Below are 10,236 nucleotides of genomic sequence, written 5' to 3'. Positions count from 1 at the left end.
TCCTTTGGGGTTACCTCAGGCTATATAGTTTTACTGCTTCTAGATTGTAATTAGATTTTAATTGTAAACCCATGTACCCTTTTTATATGGTGCAATGGACAATCTATTCTGATTACAGAATCGGGTCAATTGTTTTATGAAGGTGTACTGCATGACATAAAACACTGCTGATTTAAGCATTTAACCAGTGAATATCTCATTGTAGTATCTGTGCCTTTAACTTGATTGCCAAGGGAAGATTAAAAAGCCTCCTTTCAGTTTATAAGGAGCCAAACCCTGTATGTATGGGATTTCATAATTAGGGTGAGCTATCCCTTTAAGACGGAAGGAACAACATGTACTATACTAGCGCACGTGTCTAGTAGTCTAGCCTGGGTTCCTTTACCAGCAGCAGATCGGAAACCCAACACTCCTCATCTGCATAGAACTTCTACCCCTTGGCTGACTACATTTTGCATGTGTTAGCTTAGCTACCGAGCTATTATCCTTTGACTCGAGTCGGTGGAAAATTCCCCAGTTTTTTTGGCACACATGGTTGAAGAAAGGGAGTGCGTTTTAGCTATTGTTCTGTGAGTGGAAGGAATGGACAGCCCCCCGCAGTGGGAGCAGCACGGGATAGTCAGTGATGGGGGAGGGGAAGATCCTGGTTGAACTACTCCACCTAGGAGAAGTGTTGTTAGACATGGGGATAGAGCTCTCCCACAAGGCCACCCTCCCTCCCATGGCCCGCCTGACAGAGCAAAAAATAACATCCTGTCTCCTGCTCCATCACCATCAGTATACTGATCTAGAAAATGTAACTCAGCACTCAAGCCTCTGCAGTGGGCCTTGTGGGAGAGTCTTGAATAGACAGAGCCTGGGCAATTGAAGAGCATTTCTATTTTTGCCTAATTGTGATTCACAGCGTGTATTTGTGTCCCAGTACTACCAGTACTGACTCAGTAGAGAAAGAGTAAAACCATAACAGGCTAAAAGTACGTCAACATGTTTCAATGACGTGTGCACTCAAACCCTCAGGATAGACCTGCCTCACGGCGGGTGAACCCAGTCAACTTTGATCATTCATAACCCTCCAACAATTCAACCCTCCACATTCTCAGTGATAATTCTCACTTTCTCATTAACACATTCTCAGTATACCGCTATCATGGCCTGCTTCGTGAGGTCCACAAGAGGTCCATGACCCTGCACGTGCCAAAAACGGTGGTCCAAAGTTTCTGCTGAGCTGTCCATGTAAGCCACTAGTAAGCGTAAGCGTCATGTTTTGAAAACGTGAGGCTGGGGCTAACTGAGGTGTTCTGATTTATGTCCGTCATACAAAAACAGGCTTGGCTACATAGTTCGTCAGAGGGCCATATAGCAGCTTGTCAAGGAAACTGTTATTTGAAATGGATCAACAGGATAATATATAGGCTATAAACAAGAGATAATTACCCAGGCGATAAGGCTTATAAACAAGCCGACTGAGCACAAATTACTATTTATCCCCAAGCACACCCCATGTACACGCACTACCTACCCTTAAGCACACAGTCAATACTGCCTCATACACCCACTGCCACCAAGTGTTTTTTTTACTACTTGTGTTGCTCATTTGTCTCTTGTCTTATTTGTCTCTTACAACTATTGTCACTTGTCCAAATTGTCTCACTTGTCTCTTATAACTATTGCAACTTTATGTATCTTGCCTTACTGCCTTATTTGTCTTTTAAAACCACCGCCACTTTATTACTCTTGTTGCTGGAATGTCGAGGAACTGAAGCCTAAGATTTAGCCTAATTTTACTCTCTTATACTTGTAACAATAAACTTGAAACTAGTCAAACTAGTATGTTCTTATATAAACATGCTATTATAGTTTACAGTTAGCATGTTTGCGTCCCCCCTTGCAAATGTTATGTATCCTAAATGGTATACCTCTATAATTAGAATCATAATTCTATGGCAATAACACACAATCAACATGCTACAAGCACTATAAGTTAGACATGAAGAGGTACCCATTATCATAGCGTCATCGTGTTGTCACAGGTTTACCCTGACCCTCTTACAAGGGGTCACGATTCAATGCGAGTGACTTTCAGTGAGAGTGCAGTAAAATGTGAAATGGTCACATTGTATGTTGTCTGTCATACAGAGACAAAGGAACTCTCTCTCTCTCAGCTAGCGCTGCTGCGGTGTAGTGAAAACTGTGTCACTGTGTCATCATACATAATGGCGTAGGGCAGGCAATGGTGGTGGAGGTGAGCTAAGAGGGTTCCACATCAGGCCAATCACACCACGCTGCTCGACCAATCAGGGGCCTCTGTTTGTGTGTAAAGCAACGTGAGCGTGTATTTTTCCGCTTGTTTGTTTGTTTGTTTGTTGTTTGTTTGTTGTTTGTTTGTTTGTTTGTTGTTTGCCTATGTGCACATGCATGTGTTTACATATATGTTTCTGAGTGTTCGTGTGGGCTTGAAAGCATGTATGTAGGTGTGTGTGTGTGTGTGGGTGTGTGTATGTGTTTGTGTGTGTGCATGTGTGTTTGTTTGTGTGTGTGTGTGTGTGTATACACGTGTGTGTATGTGTGTGTGTGTGTGTGTGTGTGCGTGTGTATGCGTGTGTGTGTGTGTATGTGCGTGTGTGTGTATGCGAGTGTGTGTGTGTGTGTGTGTACGTGGCTGTGTGTGTGTGTGTGTGTGGATAAAGGAACATTATGTCCTCACAGCCCAGGCGAGTAGACAGCCATGAGATAGTGCTCAGTCATACATAGAAGACTGACTATAAGGGGATGCGGCAAATCCATCTCTTCAAACGCCCAGAAATTCATGCAGTTTTTTCTCTCCCCTTAATAGGATTATAGGCATTCCTCCCCGAGACAGAGCCCAGAGACTGCGTCTGGTGGTCCATTCTGCCACATTCCCCTTGCCTACATCTTTCTCAAATGTCTTCATCTCTCTATTCCTATCGTGTAACCTGGTTGATTGCTTATGCGTCATATGATACTCTATAGACCACAGTATATCAATATTAAGGAACAGTACCATCCCCCCTGACCATCAGTTTCTCCCACTATGCATCAAATGACATGCTGAGGTACTGGTTTGAACTGGTATAATGTGTGTGTTACACAACCAATTTGGCCGAAGCAAAGCTAAGCGTGCTTTAACGCATAGGAACGAGTGTCAGAGAGTCGACGTGGCTGATCGTCCCTGATGGCTACGACAACAACAACAACAGGGGGATGCTTTTCACACTAAACGCCGTTCCTTGTGCTCTTAAACATGAACCAGTCTGTTGGCAAAATGCACAGTGAGGGTTTTAATTCGCAGTCATTGCTTTGTTGTTGTACAGTAAATACACGGCTGGCTGACCAAAAATCTTGGTGCTGGGCTTGTGCCCAGAGGGGGTATTGTGTGCAGCTCTATTCGGGAAGACCTCATTTCCTTTTCTTCTTCTTCTTCTTCTTTCTTCTTTTTTTTCTTCTTCTCTCCATTATTACATAACATGGTGTGTGTCTTTTTTTTTTTCTTCTTCTCTCACTCCTCCTCCTCCTCGCCCAAGCACGCCAGAACCAACCCGGTACGAGCCTGTACATTCCGGTGGTCGTCATGGCAACAGAGCAGCATCCCTCCCCATCCCTTTGTCCAGTGTCTTTTTTCCACGCTGCTTCAGCTTCTCATACAGGGAGGGATACTCCGATTTTATTTGGGGGGGGGAGGGGGAGGGGGGGAGGAGGGGAGGGGCTTGGACATTTGAATGGTAGAGGCATGGCTGTTGTGTTGTTCACCGACCTTGGTGACTTTGTAAACAGACATTGTGTATGCAACTCAAGCCCGTGTGGCAGAAACACTACCCCGTCATGTTAGGAAACAGAGGGTGGAGACCAGAAGAAACCAGTCAAACACAGATAATAACAGATTATGAACAGTCAATATTATGCACTGTCGCTAACCAGATAACCAGGATGGATTCTGAGAGGTCCAAGGCATAGATAGACTGTGAAAATAGAACGGTTTTATATTACATTTCCCCTTTATTCCATTGGTTCTGAGTGAACTGAGTACGGAGTGCTTTGATAATTGTAAAACGGTCAAGGAGGTGGACAAGTCTTAGGGTTGTTGTGCTCCTGTGGAAAGCCTGATTAGCCTCGGGAGATTTCTCAATGGGAAGATTTATAGTCATTTATAGTCAGAAATGTTCCACTACTACTCTACAATAATCCAGCATTTCATTCATCTGGTGAAAGGAGATGAAAATGTTTCTATTCGTGCTATTGAACTGACTTGACAGTGTTGTTAAAGCACAAGACACGCATTGATTTGAACCACATGGCCTCGTGGTTATTTTTAGATTTTTGCACACACAAAAAAGGTGCCTGCAAAAGGGAAAACAAAGTTAAAGTACATGTCTAGGCCTAAAGCCAAGCAACTCTTTTCCAGGGTACAGAGAGAGCCTGCCTTCTATTTTATGATTGGCTGACTAGCTCCTCGCTGAGCCAATCAGTGAGAAATAGGACTTTTCTGTTGTAGGGGCAAAAGAGAAGTAGGTAAAAGGTCCCATATAAAAACGGGCCCGCCCTCCCCCGCTGCAGAGACAGGGCACTGAGGGCAGGCTAAGTCAATATTTATGTCCAGGGAAGTGTTGATGTTCCCTCACTTCCAAAGAGTTTGCCCCTTCGTTCCTTTACAGAGTAAACAGCTGAAACATGTGCCTGCAAAACGTCTGGGACTCTCTTCCCCTTGTCTGAACTTGTTTATGTACTTTTGTACCACATCAAGCCCCAATCCCCTTTCTCATGTTTACCCCCTACCCCTCGCTTTGGAGTGCCACTCGCTTTTCGGCTTGCCCCCTCAGAACAGACTTACAAGGGGTAGTGGTTGAAATCTTCCCCTGTGAAATGGGATAACCCATTCAAGACTCTGATACTTCTTCAGTAGTGAGGAGGGTAGGGCCAAAGGGGTGAATTGGGCCCAAAAATAACATGGATAACAAGGTTAGGTTAGGTTTGGCATAGGTTGTGTCAAGCCTAGCCCAGCCCAGGACACTGGGAGATGAATCGACACAAATGCAGCATGGACATGAGCCTGCATGCTCAGCGAAAAAGACCAAGCAAGAGCAAAGTGTCACTTTCAATTGCATCTGTAAACGTGACGGGACAGTGGTATGTGGGAGTCCTCAAGAGACCGTAAGCAGGAGGTGTGAAGAAGGATATGGAAGGAATTCGAGTTGATGAAGTAGAGAAGTGCGCATAACAATAACATACGTTGATATTTTGAAAGTTGAATCGGCTGCTATTCACAGGTTATGTCAGGGTTATCCCTCAGCTCCTGAGTGTGCATGTGAGTGTATGCACATTGTGTGTGTGTGTGTGTGTGTGTGTGTACCTGTGTGTGTATGTACGGTATGAGGACTTTCTTTGTATGGCATCTGGCTATGCTAGCCTCACGTGACCCCAACGAGGGAATCCCCCCATCTCAAAGATAGCTCAGTCTCATGAGTATTCCCCCCTCCCCCGCCACCCCCCTATCTATCTTAAACATAGCTCTACAGTCTCAGGAGTATGCAACCTACAACGTACACTTACGCAACACTTACTTAAACATTCCCATGAGCAAACCATTAACTGTGAAACCCAAGACGAAGAACCATACTTATCCAACTACGCTATTCTGGAGTGCCCACAGAGCAGTGCCAAAGTCAATGACAGCTGCGTCTCATTCAGTGATTAAATTACCAACCCTGGGGAGAACGGTTCTTTGGACTGAGAGAACAACACGTGTCAGGGGTTACATTCAGGGAGGTTCTGCTGGTTGTTTTCAAACCGTTGCTGTTCATCGGGTTGTAAATCACCTTCACCTACTACGTGATGCTGGGAAGAACATTCCCAGACTATTATTGTGGGGTTAAGGTTAGGGAGAAACGCTCTGCTGCAGTCAAAACAACACTTAGTCAGTTTGAACGTTGTTTTGAAGTTTGGACCTTGTGAAGGAGGGTCTAGAGTGAGTGTTGAAAACTTGATGTTCATTATCTTGGAGCGCTCGAAGGTCTTTGTGGACATGGTACGCATGCCTAGTCTTGTTGGATTGTGGGTTGAGTTACTGTGAGGAGCCGATCCCTGACCCGTTACTGACAGTAGCTCAAATAGACCACACCAGACAACATCCTGCTCAACATTAGTGTGCATGTGTCATCAAGTGGATGCTCAATGTTTTTTTTTTTTTAGAGACCATTAACCACAAGCCCTTCTCAGAGGTATATCCCTATTTCACAGGCTGACTGGGAAGATTCTTTATTATGAATTTGACTGAGCTTTTGTGCAAAAACATGCTTTAGCTTCTCCATTTTCATTTCAGCCCAAAAGCATGAGTTGGCTTGTTTAGAAAGTGGTTGACCAGTACAAGACAAGAATCAAACAGGTTGAGTCAGGTTGTGGTAAAAATAAAGTTTAAATGTTTCAATAAAAAACACCAGGTTCAGCAAATTCAGGTTTTTACCAAATCAGGTGCTAGTACAATATAGCAGTTGACAAAAAAGGATAAAACTCCTTTATGAGTCTTATAGGAACTCAACAAAATGGCATACGACAGACATTTATAAGACAACAGTATCTGGACATCTAAAGAGTGTACCATACAACATGAGCCAGTGTAAAATCTGAAATAGACATCAAAACGTTGCCATTTCAAAACCACGTCCTATTAAGAGAGTTAGTAACATTGAAAACGGTACATAAGTCCGAAAAAGGCAGGTCAACATACGTTAAAAAGTACACAAACTAGCCATAGGTTTACCTCAATTACACATGCTGCCTAGCCTTAGCAGCTCTAGTCTTCTGTGTCCCTATGTGCTTTTAGTTCATTTAGTCATTGACAGACAACAAGGAAAGAGAGATCATGAAGAAAAATCCCCACTGATAGAACACGCAGGTAGCAAGTAGGGAAAAGACATGCCCTGCTGACACCACGCCCTCAAATATCTCAGTTAAACACCAAATTTAATTCCAGGTTAAGTTGACCAGTCAACTCGAAGCTATTTAAAAATGCATGTTAGAATCATTTCAGTGAATAATAGAAGACAAATACAGTACTAGTTTGACTTTTCGGCCATTTAAAAAAAAAAAAGAGGAAATAAAGTGTGGGGGCTATGGGAGGGATGGTGAGGGGGGGTTCAAGGGGGGGGTTTCAGTCCAGAGAGATGTGGGGCTCTAGTAGTCCACGGGTTCATCTCCCTCCTCGCTGAGCAAACATGTGCGGATCAGGGCCTCGGTCACGGCGTAGGGGTCGCAGTTAGCGGACGGGCGGCGATCCTCGAAGTAGCCCTTCTTGTCCTGGCCCACGGTGCGGGGGATGCGGATGCTGGCGCCGCGGTTGGCCACGCCGGCGGAGAACTCGTGGATGTTGGAGGTCTCGTGGTGGCCGGTGAGACGGCGGGCGTTGTCCAGGCCCCCCTTGGGGTCGTAGGCGCGGATGTGGTAGTGATGCCTCTTTCCCAGCTTCTCGATGGACTCCTCGATGGCCCTGCAGTGACGAATAGGGAGACAATAGTTAGCAGTGACGAATAGGGAGACAATAGTTAGCCACAATCGGGGTCAATACCACACACATGGTCAATACCATCGCCTTACGTGGAAAACATTACACAATGTCTCATGTCTTATAGACCGGAGGTGATCAGGAACAATACCCAACAGTACTAATAATGCATGCTAATGATGCTAGCACTCACTTCAATCCACCATCTTCCCGCATCTCCTTTGTGCTGAAGTTTGTGTGGCAGCCAGCCCCGTTCCAGTTGCCAGCGATGGGCTTGGGGTCGAAGGAGGCCACGACGCCAAAGTCTTCACACACGCGGTGCAGGATGAAGCGGGCCGCCCACAGGTGGTCGCCCATGTTGATTCCTTCACAGGGGCCGACCTGGAACTCCCACTAGAAACAAGAAAACACACGTTAGTATGTATGTATGCATCAGCTTCCAGTATTCCAATGGTTTCAAGCCATGTTTCTGTGATTTCAATGAAAAACCTGTCCTTAAGGGCTTATTAACATACCTGTGCAGGCATGACTTCCGCGTTGGTGCCACAGATCTGGACCCCGGCGTACAGGCAGGCTCGGTAGTGAGCTTCCACAATATCTCTACCATAGGCCTTGTCTGCTCCCACTCCGCAATAGTAGGGACCTATACACATAGATAAGGCAATGGTTAGATCACAGCTTCTAACCGACATTCAAACAAATGATGAGATTCGTTCACCATGGTCGTATAGAGACCACAACAAGAGTATGACGCGTCCTTGCCTTGTGGGCCTGGGAAGCCGTTTGATGGCCAGCCAAAGGGGTGCCCGTCCGTGCCCAAGATTGTGTACTCCTGCTCCATGCCGAACCAGGGGACCTGGTTCTCCACCATGTCCATGACCTTCTTGCATGTCAGACGGAGGTTGGTTTCTGTGCAGGGATTGAGGAAAATGTTAAGACACTATGGCTACGTTTAAAAGCCAATCAACTGAGATGTGTACAGTACAGTAGACGACACGACATTATGAATTCAATGTTACCTGCGGGCTTGCGGTTGTACTTCAGCACTTCACACAAAACCAGTTTGTTGGGGTCTTTGCGGAATGGATCCCGGAACATGGCAGACGGTAATAAGTACATGTCACTGTTGGAGCCCTCAGACTGGTACGTGCTGGAGCCATCAAAGTTCCATTCTGGCAGTTCTATAGAATGGAGGCAAATGGAGGAGAGGAGATGTTACAACTGTACACAATCACATGAAACATGTTACGATTTAAAAAATGTGGACAATACACTTTACATAGATAATTTATTTTGAGGTTATAAAGCCAGACTGCAATTGAGGTTGAGAGACCTGCAATTATGCTAAGCATATGAATGTCTTACCAGCAGTACCTTCGAGTCGGATTCCTAGACAAAGAAGAGATTGCGTCACCACTTTCATTCATCCATCCTCACCTTCAATGCTTTTGGGTTCCGAGTCCAACGTCCTGGTCTTGCAGCGGAGACCCTCCCCGGTACCGTCGATCCAGATGTACATGGCTTGGCATTGGTCTCCCTGGGGGAGGTCCATGTACTGCTGTTTCACAGCTTTACTCAAACTCGAGCTGGTGGACAGGGCCATCTTATTTGCTATAACACACCTGGGGAAGACAAAGCGACAGAAACACATGAGTCGTCGAGATCACCGCTTAGGCTAGTTGCCCAGACGTGTTGCGTAACATCGGCAAGACGCTGTGACATCAAAGCATGCGCGCTGAGATGGCATTCATACTTAGGCAGTATAGAGTTTCAGTCCATGTCGGTGTCAAAACAAATGTGTGTGCCACCATGTCCGATATCCTTGGATTATGTTCGACAAAAGACAACAATTTGCCCCTTATCCCTACCCATTACAACGTGCTGTTTAACAAAGCATCCCCTTGGAACAGTGTGTGTAGCCCACTACCACTACACACACGCTGAAATACGTGATCAATGTCACAATGCAATGTTTCCAATCCATCATCAACTTAAGATCCTTTGGAAAATTACGCATTATGTCATAGCCTCACCACCCTTTGTAGTCATGGTTACAATTGTTACATCACCAACTCAGAACGCAAAACAATCTAACCAACATTCTAGGCTACGTCATCAACAAGCAAGTCACTCAAATCAACAGACACACCAACAAAACAAAAATGTCCACGAGCAGACAAAATAATTATAATAAACCACAATAAAAGCAAAACACTGTCTAAGTGCCTAGAAGTCTATGCTTTTGCTTTAAATGCGGAAACGAATTGCAAATACGGCTTGATCAGGGTTAGACAAGAAAGAAAGATAGATAGAAAGAAAGAAAGCAAAAATTACCTGGAAAAATTAGAAAATTGAAATAATAACTAAAGGACTGGCAGGTCCAATAAATTGTAGAAAATGTTCCCAATAGTTGTTCTCTCATTCTCTGACACCGCACCACTTGTGCCAGTCACATTTATAACGAGGGGAGATGGAGCAGGGCGTCTTTGATTGGTCAGAGGAAAGCATGATCTGTTTATTCCGAGGTGATAGAAAGCACATGCGGCGCGGTCATTGGACGGAGTTAGAACCCAGGCGCACGCCCCCTAGCATAGTTACAAAGCATTGCGTGTCATTTTGTTTTTGCCAATCGCAACAATGTGTCCCGTAGCTTAACACAAAGCAGCTAAACTGTAAAGATACCTCATGCATGAAAACATGTTTATTTCGCAGTAAATAATAAC

The 10,236-nt window shown here is 45.0% G+C and overlaps 1 protein-coding gene across 1 annotated transcript; it reads right to left on the bottom strand.

Annotated features, from left to right (window-relative positions):
- Positions 1 to 6,886: 6,886 nt before the first annotated feature.
- glula (glutamate-ammonia ligase (glutamine synthase) a) lies at positions 6,887 to 9,939 on the bottom strand. Its single transcript, XM_080546784.1, has 7 exons — positions 9,848 to 9,939; positions 8,951 to 9,135; positions 8,533 to 8,694; positions 8,276 to 8,422; positions 8,029 to 8,156; positions 7,707 to 7,906; positions 6,887 to 7,498 (listed from the first exon to the last, which is right to left on the bottom strand). The coding sequence occupies exons 2-7, from the start codon at positions 9,114 to 9,116 to the stop codon at positions 7,186 to 7,188; spliced, it is 1,116 nt and encodes a 371-aa protein (XP_080402910.1). The 5' UTR covers positions 9,117 to 9,135; positions 9,848 to 9,939; the 3' UTR covers positions 6,887 to 7,185.
- Positions 9,940 to 10,236: the final 297 nt, after the last annotated feature.

The sequence above is a fragment of the Nansenia antarctica genome, assembly GCF_963989245.1.
Source record: "Nansenia antarctica genome assembly, chromosome: 16".
In the NCBI taxonomy this organism is placed as follows: Eukaryota; Metazoa; Chordata; class Actinopteri; order Argentiniformes; family Microstomatidae; genus Nansenia; species Nansenia antarctica.
This window is presented reverse-complemented; position numbering and strand designations above follow the sequence as displayed.

Bases quoted from the DNA above. Each gene is read 5' to 3' on its own strand.
- glula (XM_080546784.1), bottom strand. From the start codon at position 9,116: ATGGCCCTGTCCACCAGCTCGAGTTTGAGTAAAGCTGTGAAACAGCAG. The intron at 8,423-8,532 runs GTAACATTGAAT...ATCCCTGCACAG, and splicing joins GTACAACCGCAAGCCCGCAG to AAACCAACCTCCGTCTGACA. The intron at 7,499-7,706 runs GTGAGTGCTAGC...TCGTCACTGCAG, and splicing joins CGGGAAGATGGTGGATTGAA to GGCCATCGAGGAGTCCATCG.